General features: G+C 48.4%; 5 protein-coding genes across 5 annotated transcripts; 1 reads left to right on the plus strand and 4 right to left on the minus strand.

The window, feature by feature from the left end:
* Positions 1-1,470: 1,470 nt before the first annotated feature.
* LOC120445454 (dentin sialophosphoprotein) lies at positions 1,471-6,898 on the minus strand. Its single transcript, XM_039625899.2, has 3 exons — positions 6,380-6,898; positions 3,225-3,366; positions 1,471-3,123 (listed from the first exon to the last, which is right to left on the minus strand). The coding sequence occupies exons 1-3, from the start codon at positions 6,418-6,420 to the stop codon at positions 2,464-2,466; spliced, it is 843 nt and encodes a 280-aa protein (XP_039481833.1). The 5' UTR covers positions 6,421-6,898; the 3' UTR covers positions 1,471-2,463.
* A 509-nt stretch (positions 6,899-7,407) lies between these two features.
* Positions 7,408-9,637, minus strand: LOC120445453 (cyclic GMP-AMP synthase). Its single transcript, XM_039625898.1, has 3 exons — positions 8,251-9,637; positions 7,988-8,186; positions 7,408-7,931 (listed from the first exon to the last, which is right to left on the minus strand). Exons 1-3 carry the CDS (start codon positions 9,142-9,144, stop codon positions 7,864-7,866), a joined length of 1,161 nt encoding a protein of 386 aa, XP_039481832.1. The 5' UTR covers positions 9,145-9,637; the 3' UTR covers positions 7,408-7,863.
* Positions 9,638-10,137: 500 nt separating this feature from the next.
* LOC120445456 (60S ribosomal protein L19) lies at positions 10,138-11,299 on the minus strand. Its single transcript, XM_039625901.1, has 3 exons — positions 11,151-11,299; positions 10,805-10,911; positions 10,138-10,741 (listed from the first exon to the last, which is right to left on the minus strand). The coding sequence occupies exons 1-3, from the start codon at positions 11,153-11,155 to the stop codon at positions 10,242-10,244; spliced, it is 612 nt and encodes a 203-aa protein (XP_039481835.1). The 5' UTR covers positions 11,156-11,299; the 3' UTR covers positions 10,138-10,241.
* Positions 11,300-11,399: 100 nt separating this feature from the next.
* LOC120445455 (m-AAA protease-interacting protein 1, mitochondrial) lies at positions 11,400-12,574 on the plus strand. The gene is made up of 3 exons (XM_039625900.2): positions 11,400-11,898; positions 11,951-12,246; positions 12,306-12,574. Exons 1-3 carry the CDS (start codon positions 11,533-11,535, stop codon positions 12,445-12,447), a joined length of 804 nt encoding a protein of 267 aa, XP_039481834.1. The 5' UTR covers positions 11,400-11,532; the 3' UTR covers positions 12,448-12,574.
* LOC120445457 (ejaculatory bulb-specific protein 3) lies at positions 12,548-13,662 on the minus strand. Its single transcript, XM_039625902.1, has 2 exons — positions 13,513-13,662; positions 12,548-13,028 (listed from the first exon to the last, which is right to left on the minus strand). Exon 2 carries the CDS (start codon positions 13,013-13,015, stop codon positions 12,650-12,652), a length of 366 nt encoding a protein of 121 aa, XP_039481836.1. The 5' UTR covers positions 13,016-13,028; positions 13,513-13,662; the 3' UTR covers positions 12,548-12,649.
* Positions 13,663-14,552: the final 890 nt, after the last annotated feature.

Genomic DNA, 14,552 nt, shown 5'->3' on the forward strand with positions numbered 1-14,552 from the left:
AAGTTTTGGCTCACAGCAGCCGAAATCTAAGGCAATCAACCAGGCCAAAACAAAGTTTCGAAAGAAACCCGAGTTGAGACTGGCGCAGTTAGCAAATGCTTGGCCACCCCCCTCCACGCCACCACCCGGCGATGCGGAAGCCTTAGCAGGGCGCTAATTGATTGCCTGGGAGGAGACGTACGGGTAGAACCTCTCAGAAGAAGAAAGCCCCCGACTCACAGCCGGATTCGATACCACCCAATTCAGTGGGCCAGGAGGAAGAAACCCTGGAAACCGCTCAAGTGGAGTCTGCCGATAAGCACGAAACAAGTTCATGGCTTCTCCATTAGACTGGTAGCGATTCTAGACACCACCATGATAAGGCCACGTCCAAGAGCACAGCCAAAATGGAAACAGCAATAAACACTAACTAGCCGTCAAGTGGCCGCGGCAGAAAGCACAATTAACTTGGCCCAGATACATAAACATACCTATACATACTTATCAGAACAGTGACCGAACTCAGATTGAGACGGATTCCGCCCATCATTACCTTGCGCCGCATGTTTTTCGCATTGGAACCGAATTTGTAGCTCTTGATCCAAGAACTCGAGTGCCACCAGTTCCCCGGTCCGTCCCGCCCTGCACTTGAGCGCGAAGCAGATACACCCATGAGTCAGTCGCATGATCGGTAGTTTTTCACGGCCACAGGCTACGCGTCCGCAGGGCGGGGAGGTACTTTGTTATTGAACGCATGCTTCGCCTTAAGCACTTTATCTATGTGGCGATAAGGTTGCCTCATAGGCTTCGCCTGAAAGTGGTTCGAGGAAAGGTTTTCCCTTTCCCTGAGTTACGCCTAATCGAAGTCACCAGAGGAATAAAACCAGTGACTCTCGAGATCTGGCACGCGTTTGCTTTCATTAAATAACCTGGAAGTGTGATTAGATTGGGAAGTTTCCGATTCGGATTGAAGAGCTTATATTCGCAGAGGCACATCTAGATGACCAGTGGTCACGTTGGCTTTGTTGTGGCTATAAATACAAATAATATCGACTCTTTGTCTTCGTTAGGATAAGATAAAAGGAATTTCCGTTAAGAGAAATTTACTTTAGGAACAAATTTCGATCGAATTTTTAATAACATCTTATAAGATAACGTTTAAAAGCAATGAAGTTGACGTTAAAGTTGAAGTGTGTTTAAATACACCTCGATTGTTATTTTGACTTGAAAAGAGTGCCAATAAAAGAGATCTAGCATGCACTTTGCACCAAAACGGGGCTCGTTTACGGGGTATCCACTGTAATCTAAATAGCGCATTTACAACAGCCAATGCCACCTTTCAACCGTCCGGCCTTTGTACCCATCGCACGAGCCAGAACTGAAATTTAGCTCCGTTGGCACTTTCTTTATCGTTGCCAAGCCCCAAAAAGCGGGACACAGGGGGGCTGCTGACCATACGACCATACGAACACAGTAAAAGAGCCAGCTGAATATATTTTCTAAGTAAAATTTATTTATTGTGTATAAATAATTCTCTTTCAGCTCTCGCACAAGCGCTATTAACGTTAGTAATTTACAGTTTGCTCTGCGGTCCTCGTTGCCGAACCAGGGACATGCAGTCGGATCTCCAGGTGACTCTCGATGGGATCGGGTCGATCCCACGCACTCGCACTGTAACCACTGGATGTCACTGGTCGGCTGCGAGGAGGAAATCAAACGAAACATAACGGCACAAATAGTTGGCTTAAACAATTACAATAACAATTGTGGAATATATAAATTTGCATACAGGCTAAAAGTGAAGTGTAGTGAAGTCCAGTCTCCACTAGCAAAGCTCCCACTTCACTTACGTTCGTATTCGTAATGTAGTTAGAAATTAGATTTCTTGTACTTGTTGAACATTGTTTGCTTTAGTGTTGTGTTGCAGTTCCCATAGCGATCTATCCAATATATATATACGAAAATCAATTGTAAAGAAAGAAAGAGGGACATTCGGGTCGGTGCCTCCGCTGCGCCATGGAGAACTTTTTGACTTGGGCGCAGGGCAGCCTCGACGGGTACTGTGATTTTGACTTTGGTTCCCCTTAAAACCCATAAGAGAGATACAACGAAGAGGTTACAATTTTTACAATAGAACGTTTGTTGATTTGTTGCTGTAGGCGCTGCTTTATCCACTACTATATCTACCAGTTATTTATCATCCTCAGTTATACATTTATACAATCCTCATGCACACATACGGTTCTCATATGTCTTGCTTAGCACCCCCTCAAGATACATATACATAATCATATACATAGATATAGATATTTTGATACAGTTATAGTTAAAGTTAAAAAAGACCTCACACTTGATACTAATGAGTGTAAAGACCCGCCCGCGACTATGGTATGAAGTTAACCCCGACCAGCTCGAAAGGAAGTGATAGTGTAGGTGTAGGAGGCGTAGGTAAAGGAGGGTCGAGAAGGCGTTGAGTTGGCGGTCCTAGACGGGCCCAATATCACTTTGGTATCTGGCGGTCAGGTAGTTGGCCGCCTCTGTCATTTGTTCTAGGCACTGGTACAGACCGTTTAGATGCCTCCGGCAGCGCTTGGCCAGCTCCGTGGCCTTGTCCCCCGAGCCCTGCTTCGATTTGGCGACGTCCACGATGTCGCTGCCGTCGCTGCTTTGGGCATTGTCGCTCTTGTTGCCATCGGACTCCAGCCCCGAGTCGTTTTCCTGCGATATGTCCGAGTCGGAGTCACTCATGTTGCTCACCGAGTTGGTGGACATCATCGAGGCGGTAGAGGTACGGCGCACATGACCCTTGACACTGCCGGAAGCGGTTGTGCTTGTGCTGCCGCTGTTGGACTCAGTCTTGCTCTCGCTGGGATTGCAGCTCGAAGTGGAACTGGAACTGGCGTTGAGCTGCTGCTGTTGGGGGTTCTGCTGCTCGTCGTCCTCCTGGTTGGCGGTCCAGAGCAGATCTTTTTTCAGCGAGTTCAGCATGTTGTACAGATTGAACAACTCGGAGGCGCTGAGAAAGTCTTGGACATTTTTCGATTGCGCCGCTCCCCGCTTGCCGTGGACACTGGAGCTCTGTGTCAGCTGGTTGGCGGTCGAGTCCTTGCCGGTGGCTGGGATGATGTCAGTGCTGTCGCCGATCTGGAGATAAATTATGTAAAGTGGGAGCCATAAGTTGATGGTTACGATCCAGATGGCTGGTCAAACGGGGGGCTGGGATTCTTGGGTTAAGCGGTACCAACCTGTCGATCCATGAGCCTGCATGGCACCAGTATGGTGTCGTCCATAATGTTGACAGTCTTTACAAACTTCTCCATCACATTGACAATGCTGTCTTTGGAGAACTGCTGCTCATCGTGGCGGGCGATGCGGCGCAGGCAGTTTCTGAAAAAACAGAACAATCGAAAGATGAGCTTGGGCCAGCGCACAGTTAACCAGTAGAGCGTGTGCAGGGGAACCAGTTTGGAGTGGACAATAGTCTGCGTGATTGGTGACCATGCCACATCACGCCAGACTTGACCAAGCGGTGGCCGTTCTACAGCGTCGTTAAGTCTGCCGCGATCAGACTTCCGCCACTCGAAACCATCTTTCTTTGATGCTTTCGGCTGGAGATGGGTGCGCCTCCCCGCTGGTCAACGTGGCGTATGATATATTTGAATTGGTTTCTATGCAAATCAGCGATTCGCTGGCGTTGTCGCAAATTCAATTTGTATAAAATGGAAAACCAGTTGCTGCTCTATACCTGACAGTGCTCGTGTGGCTCTTAAAACAAAGCCCAGAAAGACGGACGGACGTATAGAAAGATTTCTATTTTGGTTCCCAAAGCCAATTTATCGCGTCCACGTGCTGGCGAGGGCCAGATGGTATTTGGGTGGTGGGGTGTCAGGTGCGGAGGGCAAAGCCCGACTTTGCTCACTAGCTTCAAAATAATGGTTATACAATCCTCTAGCTGGTCTCATTAACTTTAATTTCACGACAAGATCGCGTAACATCGCCAGGTCAAGCCCCATAAACTCGCCTTAGCCCCCTTCATTAACCCGCCGGGAATGGGAATGGGAATGAAAGTTAGTTGCTGATATCTGGAGCTAGAGCTGGAGCTGGAGCGGCCAAAGTCTAGAGGCGGCTTGGCTTATCGTCGCCAGACGGTTCCCAGACGGAGCTAAAGTTGCGTATCCCCCGCACCTCTCATTTAATGCGGCCAGATAGTCCGGGGCGGAACGGCATGTGGGAGCCAGTGCGGGGCCGCGTGATCGCAGCTAGTTGACAGAGCGAGCGCCGAGCGCACTGATAAATTTAGTTTCAGTGACTGCGCCATTTAAAGACCTCTACCCTACAGTTCTATCCCCGGCCCGCGCCCGCTCCGCCGGCGTGGCAAAGAAACTTAGAAAATCTAGATATCGATGGCCGGGGTGGGGTGGTGGTGGGGGTGGCCACGCGAGTACTGCGTGCTCCGAGCCCTGCTGACCGACATTGTTTCACCGTGGTCTAGAACCAGAATGAGATCTAGATCTAGAAGAGGCTGGCGGCGGGTGTCAAGGTTCTTTCCACTGGCACGGTTAAATGTCGTGGACGCCGACGGAAGATTCCCATCCCAGCCACTCAGCCCAGTGACTAATTAAGCTAATTGCAGCGGATTCCAATCACGGAATCCGCATAGGAATGCGAAAACAATTACCATCTTATCAACGCCATTCGCTTGGACACTCGACCATAATTGATTGCAATCTCGTGGAACCTGAGTAATCGCCTCCATTTATTTACAATTATAGTCATTTTCTCTCCCCGACCACGACCCTCGCTTTGCATAGTTGGGTAGTTATCATAATCAGAACCAGCTCTAAGTTGAACTTATCACTGCATTTTTGGAGGGCGCTGTTGACCTTTCCCTTCCTAGAGACTCCTCCAAACAGATCCCGAGAGCCCAAAAGGCCGGTCTGGGAACACGCCACATGCTGCCAGCCAATCGGCAGAGGCACACCTGCTGGGTGTGCTACTCCTTGCTCGGTGTGGGAATTCGGCTAAGCCCAACCAGCGTCACGCGACATGCGCGCCCAGATGGGCGAGGTAAGCTGTGGGGTAGGCGGCGGCAGAGAGTGGGTACCGCATACAACGCCGAAATCAGGCGACTTTTCGCTCAGCGGTAGCTGAGGGCGGTGAAGGGGTGGTGGTTAGGCGGTTTGGTGGGTGGCTGTTACCGATGCCGATGCCGAGCTGGCTTCATGTGGCAAGCGAATCAAACGCTGCTCTTCGCGCTCTCTCTTCGGTGCGGCTGTTTTCTCTTTGCTGCCGAGTGGCGTGATGTTGCTCAGAAACTGTACAGTGGCCAGCAGAGTCGCCTCCATCAGCTGAGCAAGATGAATGAATCGAATCGCTAGCGATGCTCTGCCCTCCTCTGCACGCCCCTCCCCTCCCCTCCCCCTTCATGCGAGCGACCGACTGTTTTCAGTGGTATTTCTCGTATTTGCAATGTTGAGCAACGGCACATACAGACGCACATAAACATATACGCACATAAACATCTTTGAACCGAGTTGACCAATATTTGGTTTTCTTTGGCTTTGGCTGCGCGCCGACCTCCAGCATAATCGATTTTTGATACGCCCGCAAATTAGATATTCTACCTACTCGGTGGCCGGGTTTGGCTGGGTTGGCCGGATTGACTCGGCCATCGGGCAACGCGCATTGGCGGCCGTAAGTTGGCGCTCAAGGCGACACCTGCCTCAAAAAGTGACACACTGCCAGCGGAACGAGGTGAATCAGAGAATTTTCTGCGATTTAAGCGGCCCAAGGAGGCGGACAGCACTGGGAGCACTAGCAGCGATGAGTAATGGGCATAGGCAGATAGCTGGCGGACTGGTGTCAGTGGGCCGGAGGTGAGCTACAGATAAGGCATCTTATCGCTTATCCGAAAGCTGTGATTTCCCTCCGCTGCTGGCTCACTCGAAACATTTGGGCAAACAAACAGCTGAAAACACCAGCATACTTTGGTATAGGTGTACAATATATAGCCGATTGTGTCATATTAGCGCTGGCTTGGTTTTTTCGTTGTATTTTTCTTTCGTGTTTGAATGGCCGTCCGTCCCCCTCTGCCCAACGAGAAATCGTACGATAAATTTCTTGTATCTCGTTTTTCGTTCGACGGTGGCAGTGCAAACGAAAGAGAAAACGCCCGCGGGGTGCGGTTTGGATTCAATTTGAGAGGCGAGTAAATCAACGAAAGAGAGCGATTCGGATTCGGGTTCGGGCTCGGATGAGATGGTGGAGAGAGCGGTGCGGGGCTTGGGCGGATCGGGAACGGGAACGCGAACGGTTGGGAAGGGGGGGTGGGATCAATTTAGCATCACTTGGGCAAATTGAACTTAAACGCTTTAACTAGCGGACTCGGACTCCGACTTACCGACTTGTCTCCAGCTTGGTGAGGTCTGTGTATCCACTCATGATGACTTCTGTGTGTTCCTGATGACTATGTACTACTGCTGGTGCAAATATGTAGTTCGAGAAATTTTCTTTGGCCGCACCAACACTCGCGCACTTTCACTCGCGTTTGGAATCGGAGTATTCCTGACTGGGATTACGAAATCGGCACAGGTGACTGGGCTGGCTTCAGTTCGGTTGCCTGGATTGGATTGAATTGGATTGGGTTGGGTTGGATTCGGAATAGGAGTAGCTGCTGCCCCGGCGGAACTGCTGTGTCTAGTGCGCTGCCTTCAAGAAGTCGCGGCTGTTTTATGCCAAAAATTTGCATGCACGCACCGAGCTCGATTATACCCCGACTTTGGTTTGGCTTTGGCCGTCGATCTTGTCCGAACCAATTAAATATGGGAATTCTAAGCAGTCTGCACGCGCACTGAGTTTAATTTAATTTCAGTTTCGACACGAGCAGCCAGCGAGCAGAATTTTGAAAAAAAAATTACGGAGAGGGGAGCATTGCCAGTTGCTTTTATAGTACGGGCCGAGCCAGGGCTGCAGACTCTTCGATAGAACTATCGATTACTCAGCTCGGGGCACCCGATATGCCATCAGCTGTCATGTTAAGTGTGGCAGCTCGAAGTAACGCTGTTAAGGTGTGATTCAAAATTGTTTAAATTTGTGTAAAAATGAATTATGATAAACGGCGAAATATTTATTAATATTGATTTTGTTTTAACCAAAGAGCTGTTTTTTTTAAAGAAATTGATCAGAAATGACAAAACGGGGGTAACGCTGTTAAGGTATGATTCAAAATTGTTTAAATTTTATTTTGTTTTGTGTAAAAATTAATTATGATAAACGGCGAAATATTGAGCTTTTTATAGTACGTTTTTATTAATATTGATTTTGTTTTAACCAAAGAACTGTTTTTTTTTTAAGAAATTTAACAGAAATTACAAAAATAAGTTTATTTAAAGTTTTGGGTTAAAAACGAATTGAAACAACGAAAATCAATTAAATTATCAATATACACACATATATTTTTCTGGATCCTCTGACGAATTTCAAAATTGCTCTGATAGCTCTTAGGTATTTTTCTCGAGATCTCCTTCCCTCAAGGGGATTTATGGGGGAAATCCCCCGAAGGGAAATTTCCTCCGTGCAATTGTCCTAACTCAGCTGCTTTTGTTTCCGCTTAGAGCTGCACTTCCAATTTCTAGATCCTCTGACGAATTTCCAACTGGCTCTGATAGCTCTAGGTTTCTCGAGATCTCCTTCCCTCAAGGACATTTATGGGGGAAATCCCCCGAAGGGAAATTTACGTGGTCTTCCTTCGCGCAATTGTCCCAACTCAGCCGCTTTCGTTTCCGCTTAGAGATGCACTTCCGATTTTGTTACTCTAAGTGACCTAAGAAACGAACAGGCTATAAAGGCAGGTGGAACTAAGTGGTCTTCCCTCTTGATTTTGTCCTATATCCGCTTGACATTATTTTGTTTCCGCTTATGGCTGCACTTCAGATTTCTTTCCTCTTTGTGACCTAAGAAACAAACAGGCTATAAGAATGGTGAAGCTACAACTACTAGAAGAACTTACTAAAACCCCGTAGAACGATAAGCCTTAAACTATGCTTCCGGCGGATGCCGTCCCCTCTAAGCGCTCTTCGAATCCTTCGGATGCCCCGGAGCATTTCCGAAATTTGGTGCGGGGTAAACACGTCGAGCATGTTCAGCTCGGGATCCCAGAAAAAGGGAAGAACTCCCCGCATCAAGAGGTCCTCCAGCTCGTCGAACATCTGTAGGAATTAGATTGAGTTTATTTTGACATGCGTCGACTTGCTGAAGGCACTTGATGCTTACATCGGTCAAAATGATTAAGACCGGCTTATTCCAGTACGACTCTGGTTCATGCCTAATCTTCCAAAGAAATAAAGTTTTAATGTAGTAGCTCTTAAAATTGCCTAAGTTGGTCTTCACATCACGAAATTTTTTCATAAACCTGATTGCATCCAGGCAATTCTCGTGCTTACCCCGCAGCATTGCCTTCTCTGCGGCGTAAAAGGAGGAGCGAAAGGAGATGCTGCTGGTCTGGGTTTGGATTTTCAGAGGTTTGGGAATCGCTTCCCAGTGGGATAATTTGGCGCGTTCGAAGTACATAAGCTGATCCCTGAGCAACACGTTCTGTTTGGCCGCCAAACGGATGGCGGGTACGAAGTCGACAGAGTACTCATACTCCCCATACACGACGATAGTGTGGGCCGGGCCACAGGTCCTATATTTAAGCTGGGACACGACGCCGTCAACCAGCTCCACGCGATCTGCCATCCGGTTGAGTGCTTGGCTGAACAAGCTCTGAAGCCACGAACGGAGTTTGTCCACGACGAGAAAGTTTTGCGCATCCACGAGTTGAATTTGAAGAAGTTTCCGAATGCTCTGGAAATCCTCGCGGGGATCGTTCCTAAGAAGTTCCAGCACGCGCGTCATATCGAGAAATACGTTGCCCGGAATTTGCGGATCACGCGTCACGACGATGTTTTCGTAGTACGGAACTTGCAACTTAAATACCAAATCGAACTCGTTAGGCTTCGCCACCTTTAATTTATCTCCCGTACTCCCTGTGGAATGAAAACTTCGCGGTGAGTAACGACAGAGAAACGCGACGCCGCACGACGAGCGCGGAACGGGGAACTCGAGGAAAACGCAAAGGAAACGCGAGGGGAAACGCGAGGGGAAACGCGAGGGAAACGCATACATGGTGCGGTGCAAACAGTGACCGAAAAAAGTATCTTTACGACTTCATTGCACTGATAACGTGCACTGACTCACTGTGTGGGAAAGGAGATGGGGATGTGTGGTGTGTAATATTTTCTGCGACCCAAGGTCCCGTGGACTTTTCGCCTGAGGAGGCGAGGACCACCAGGAACATACCCAACCATACCTTCCAAACTGTACTCAACGATGAGGCTGTCCAGTTGTGCATTCTCCTTTCTCAATATTCCAAAGATTTTTGATTTCAGTGACTCGAAGTGCTTACCATATCTTTGTCTCTCGTGTTCCGGGATGACAATATACTTACTTTTGCATTCATCTAGGGTTTTGCTCAAAAAGTCTTTACCTTTACCTATCATGGTTTGCCTAAACAATTTTATTTTCCTTAAATATATTATTTTATTTTAAGAAGATTTATGAAGAAGTGGTTTATAAGTTTAGAGCGTAACGACAGACCAAGTCGGAAATACTAATGGATAGCGAAAGCTTCAACGATTAAGATTCGGATCCGCTGGAACGGAGCTGAGAGCTTTTGTAGAATCGATTAAATACTGAAAACCATTTTAATTATTTACTTAGGGTGTAAGTGAATTAATTAAATATTCGATATCAGCCAATTCTGTGCCGGCTTGAAGCTTAAAGTACTGATCTCGATAACTGAACAGTCAAAAATCTTTATTTTAATGGAGACGAAGTTCTTGTACTAAATGCAGCCAATTATTAAATTTCCATTATGGTGAAAGGTTTCCGATAAATAATCATGCGTATCATGGGTATTGCGGATATGAATATATATATATATTTTTAATTTGATTTATCACTGTCTTTAATCTGAATTCACAAAGAAAAGCAACAACGGTTTTGAACAGGGCATTTATAATCATGCAGGCAGTGAGAAAATATAAGTACTAACACGACACACTTAACCAAATTCCCGTACGACTGGCCACAGATGACAGCCATTAAGAAGTATGAGCGTTTCACGTTTGTACAAAATCATTTCGGCCAAACCAAAGGTGTTTTATTCAGATGATAAACAGTACTATCAATATAGGGTACCTCGACTAGCGAGGCCGGACTGCTTAGTGACCCGCGGTGGCGGCCTTGGCAGCGATCTCGTCCTCCTTGGCGTGCAGAGCAATGAGCTCCTGCTTCTTGGTGGCGATACGCTCCTCGCGGCGCTTGCGGGCCTCGCGCACCTTCTGTCGGCGAGCCTCGGCCTGGTCAGCCAGCATCTTGCTGCGCTGCTTCTCAGCCTTCTTCTTGTGGATGTACTCCATCAGGACGCGCTTGTTCTTGAACACGTTACCCTTGCACTTCATGTACAGGTCGTGGTACAGGTGCCTGTCAATCTTCTTGCTGTCGCGGTACTTCTTCAACAGGCGACGCAGAACGCGCTGGCGCTGCATCCACACCAGCTTGGTGGGCATACGGGCGTTTGCAGTACCCTTGCGCTTTCCGAATCCGCAGTGACGACCCTTGCGGCGGGCCTCGGTGTTCTTGCGCACACGGTAGCGGGAGTGGACCACGACGGGCTTCTTGATGATCAGACCATCCTTGATGAGCTTGCGGATGTTCTGACCTGGAATGGGATGAATACACAGTTAGCTGGGCTCTCACTCCATGTTGAACCATTTCTACTCACGCGAGTTTGTGTTGGCGATCTCGTTGATTTCATTGGGATCCAACCAGACCTTCTTCTTGCCGCATCGCAGCACGGAGGCTGCGAGCCTCTTCTGGAGCTTTAGAGAACTGCAAAGGAGGGGTACTTGTTAGTCCATCATTTCGAAAGTAGCGTGCTGGGATGCGCCTGTCTGCTTGCTTGTGTGTGTGAGCGGCGCACGTTTGGTTATTTCACAACTGCCGGAAAACAGAATTGCACTTGTCCGCCCGGCAGCTGCAGTGGACAGCACGCGTTCGCCCGGCACAGTTTGCAAACATTTGGCACCGCGAGCGCCACTTTTCGCTCATATTTACGAACTCAAATCTACCTCATGCTGTCGACCTCGTCGTGGCTGGGAAAGAAAGAAAAATTTGACAGCCGGAAGTCAGCACCATTTTCTGGAGGGTGCTATCGATACATCGATAGCGGAATCGGGGGTCTGGCAACGCCTCGGAATTCAACTAGTTCTAACGGGGTGGCAAGGCTTCTTTAACAAATTATTGAATAACAAATAACTATTTTGAGCGGTTTCCAGCACTTTGTGTGTGCAAAATCAGGCCATATTTATATTATTCGAAGTTAGTAAAAGAGATTAAGTAACAAGGCTTGGTATATTTTAATGATCCATCTGCGGTCACACTAAACTGGCGAAAACAAAACAAAAACAACTTTTAAGCCCAGTTGCACCTGTTTAAAGTGCAATTTTTGCGATGCAGCACACGCTTAGACGCAGCCTGGGCATGGCCCGGCTATCCCTGACGCGTTTGCAGCCCAGACCCACATTGGCAGCCTCCAGGGGACAGGAGGCTAGCTCCATCACCACTCCCCTCTCGACGGCAACTCAACCGGCCAGTCGGTCTTTCGCCTCGCTGCCGCAGGAGCAAGACAAGAAGGAGCAGAATGCCAGGGAGAGCCTCAACCGCCTGCCTCGCCTAATGGACTTCCCAGAGATCGTGTGGCCCTCTGCGCTGAACACGTTGAAGAATTGGATCACCATACAGTTCATAATTCGACCCTACTTCGACAGCGAGTTTCAACTCAAGGAGTTCATATACGGCGCCAAGCAAGCCCTGCAGGTGCGTCATGGTCCGTCTAGCATAATCCGTACTGACTTCTCATCCCTGTTAGGTAGTGTCCTCAAAACTGATGGGCGGCGACCTAGACTCGCTGGACAATCTTGTCTCCCCCGAGGCGATCGCGGAGCTTAGGCCGGTAATACAGAAACTGTCAATGACGCAGCGGAGGCAGCTGGAAATCAAGGAGAGCGACATATATCTCAGCTTCCCCTACCAAGTCGGTATTATGTTCGACGATGCCAACGACAAGCTGCAAAAGCGTTTCGTAGAAATCACCATGGTGTTTCATGTAATGCGTGGTCTATCTGAGATGCGGGAACGTGGCGAGGAAATACCCTGGAACATGGGGTTAGTTTGGACTGTCACTGACCTAGCGTTCGGCCCCTTCTCACTCTCATTTTTTGCAGAACCCTTCCCGAGTACCAGGACAAGGTGTTCATCTGCAACTACCGCTTTGTGAAAGAATTCACCGCCGGGCAGCAATCGGACTGGACCGTAAATGTGGCCAACCAGTTTAGGGCCATCGACCTCATCAACGAGACCAAATAACATATGCTCATGACTACCATCATCCGAACTGTTCACCGGCTCATAGCCTATATTGGCATTTGCCACCGCCTTCGTTGGAATAAAAGTTTTGTTTGCCGCATTTAGGTATAAAAAACTAAAATCTTTACTGTGGATCTCTGATTTAAATAAGGTTCATGTGAAATGAGTGCATTTAGCTGCAGATGCTGGACAAGCAAAGAGCTTAGTGTGCTCCGTGCTTTGCTCTGTAGATGCCTTTGGGATCGTACTTGTCCAGGAGCAGCTTCCACTCGCCGGCTCTGTGAACGCGAAGGTAGTTGATTACCTTCTCTGAGTTTTTGCGCTGGACATCGGTGCACTTCGAGCAGTCGGACAGTAGAGCGTCGGGTAGCAGGCGCTTTAGCTCACGGCCCTCCGGTGTGCAAGGACCCTTCTCCATCAGGCACTTGAGGTAATTATTCAACACTCGGTCGTTGCCGAGTACTTCGTCCACGTTGACGTTGTCAAACCTGCTGGTGTACTGCTGCTGAGAACCGGCGGCCGCAAGACCGGCAAACACACAAAACACGAGTGCCAGCGAGGCTTTCATCTTGAAGGACTGTCTGGAAAGGCGGACGAGAAATTCAATTAAACCAAGGTAAACTATAAAAAGCACTTCCTAAAATGACCGTCTTGTTTGCCGGGTAAGCAGATAATAAGAGGGCGTCAGTCAGTCTCGGCGTTAATGTGTTTTCAACGCATGTCGACAGAATCATCCGCAGCTATCAGTGGTCTGCCCACCAACTCATGTATTATTTATGACCCTTGGCATATATATCACATATGCATACTAATTGGCGGTCGATTGGTTATAATATTTGTTGAAAAGATTTCACAATTTCACCAACACCACGTCGTCTTAACTGCTTTCGACTTCTTTGCGCCCCATATTCCAGTCCTTGTTAACCTGTGGCCACCTGAGCAGCTTTTACGCAATCGGTGGTGGTGGTGGTTGTGGTTTTGGTGGTGGCGCAGTTTTCCTTATTTCCTCGGGTGCTCGGCCTAACCCGGTCAAACAAAGCACGGCTTAAACAATGGCTTACTCACTTCTCTTCCGGTGGCTTTCGGTGATCCAGGTGCAGTTGTGGTGCGTTCGAAGGCGCGACTTGGATTGCGAGCAGTTAGCCTGCTGGCCTCGCTTTTATACCAGAAGCTTTAACGGCTCGTACACTGAGCGCAATGGTCGGCTCTCTGGCGGTCGAAGCTTTAGCAGGCGGGGAGCAGGCGGCGGGTTTGGCCAAAGTCGCGGCACAGTGTAGACCCAAAGCTGGCAAACTGAACCGGATTTTCGATGAGTGACTTAAGGTTTTTTCAGCCGAATTTCGGCAAGTGGTCCGAGGCTCGGGCCAGCGGTTCAAAGGGTGGAATGGAATGGGAGTTTTATCACAGATTCATCTCTCACACCCCGGTCGTTTGTTTACCCGTTCACGTACGAGATTCGTAGGAAAAGCATCGACGTACGTGAAAATTGAAATTTACATGTTGATTTTGCCAGTCGGTTTTAGTTGCTCCGAGACTCGCAGCTCGGATCAGCTTGGAGTTGGGTTTCCAACTCTTTCCCGACTTAACGAGCGCATATGGTAGTGCTAGAGTTGTTGTCGCTGTGTTGTAATCACTTTTATGCATTTCCATTTCCCTTTTAATTATCTTTGGCGTCATGAATCGCACGCACCAGTCTAGACTGAACCAGATTTCGAAAGCTCATCGGCCGGGGCGAGTGTTATTGGGTTTTGTTTTGGCGCATGTTGTTGGCCCGTCCGAGTCCAACTGGTCTGCCTCAGAAATCGGGATTTACCCCAGTCCAGGTGGACAATTCGGACATCTTGCTGGGGGTTCACAGGCGGTGGTCCGCACTTGGAACTGATCTCGCTAATGGAGCGCGGCTCAACTTGAAATTACTAGTATGGTGGGGCAAACAATAATTGGCCATAAAGCCAAAATTCACTTCATACCCTCGTATAATTATGAGCATTTTACGACTCTGACGCAGACGATTCTACTGATTGGCTGGCTCGGCTCGGTGGATCAGCTCCGCTCCGTCTAGGCATGGAGGTCAATAAATCACCAGCGTTGACTCTTCACCTGTG

This window comes from Drosophila santomea, chromosome 2R (genome assembly GCF_016746245.2).
Source record: "Drosophila santomea strain STO CAGO 1482 chromosome 2R, Prin_Dsan_1.1, whole genome shotgun sequence".
Classification (NCBI taxonomy): domain Eukaryota; kingdom Metazoa; phylum Arthropoda; class Insecta; order Diptera; family Drosophilidae; genus Drosophila; species Drosophila santomea.

Coding starts and splice junctions, on each gene's coding strand:
- LOC120445456 (XM_039625901.1), bottom strand. Junction 10,742..10,804: donor GATCGCCAACACAAACTCGC/GTGAGTAGAAAT, acceptor ATCCCATTCCAG/GTCAGAACATCCGCAAGCTC.
- LOC120445457 (XM_039625902.1), bottom strand. CDS start 13,015: ATGAAAGCCTCGCTGGCACTCGTGTTTTGTGTGTTTGCCGGTCTTGCG.
- LOC120445454 (XM_039625899.2), bottom strand. CDS start 6,420: ATGAGTGGATACACAGACCTCACCAAGCTGGAGACAAGTCG. Junction 3,367..6,379: donor ACCAAGCTGGAGACAAGTCG/GTAAGTCGGAGT, acceptor CTGTTTTTTCAG/AAACTGCCTGCGCCGCATCG. Junction 3,124..3,224: donor GCAGGCTCATGGATCGACAG/GTTGGTACCGCT, acceptor ATTTATCTCCAG/ATCGGCGACAGCACTGACAT.
- LOC120445453 (XM_039625898.1), bottom strand. CDS start 9,144: ATGTATGCGTTTCCCTCGCGTTTCCCCTCGCGTTTCCCCTCGCGTTTC. Junction 8,187..8,250: donor TCTTAATCATTTTGACCGAT/GTAAGCATCAAG, acceptor TAATTCCTACAG/ATGTTCGACGAGCTGGAGGA. Junction 7,932..7,987: donor TATCGTTCTACGGGGTTTTA/GTAAGTTCTTCT, acceptor TTTGTTTCTTAG/GTCACAAAGAGGAAAGAAAT.
- LOC120445455 (XM_039625900.2), top strand. CDS start 11,533: ATGCAGCACACGCTTAGACGCAGCCTGGGCATGGCCCGGCTATCCCTG. Junction 11,899..11,950: donor GCGCCAAGCAAGCCCTGCAG/GTGCGTCATGGT, acceptor CATCCCTGTTAG/GTAGTGTCCTCAAAACTGAT. Junction 12,247..12,305: donor GAAATACCCTGGAACATGGG/GTTAGTTTGGAC, acceptor CATTTTTTGCAG/AACCCTTCCCGAGTACCAGG.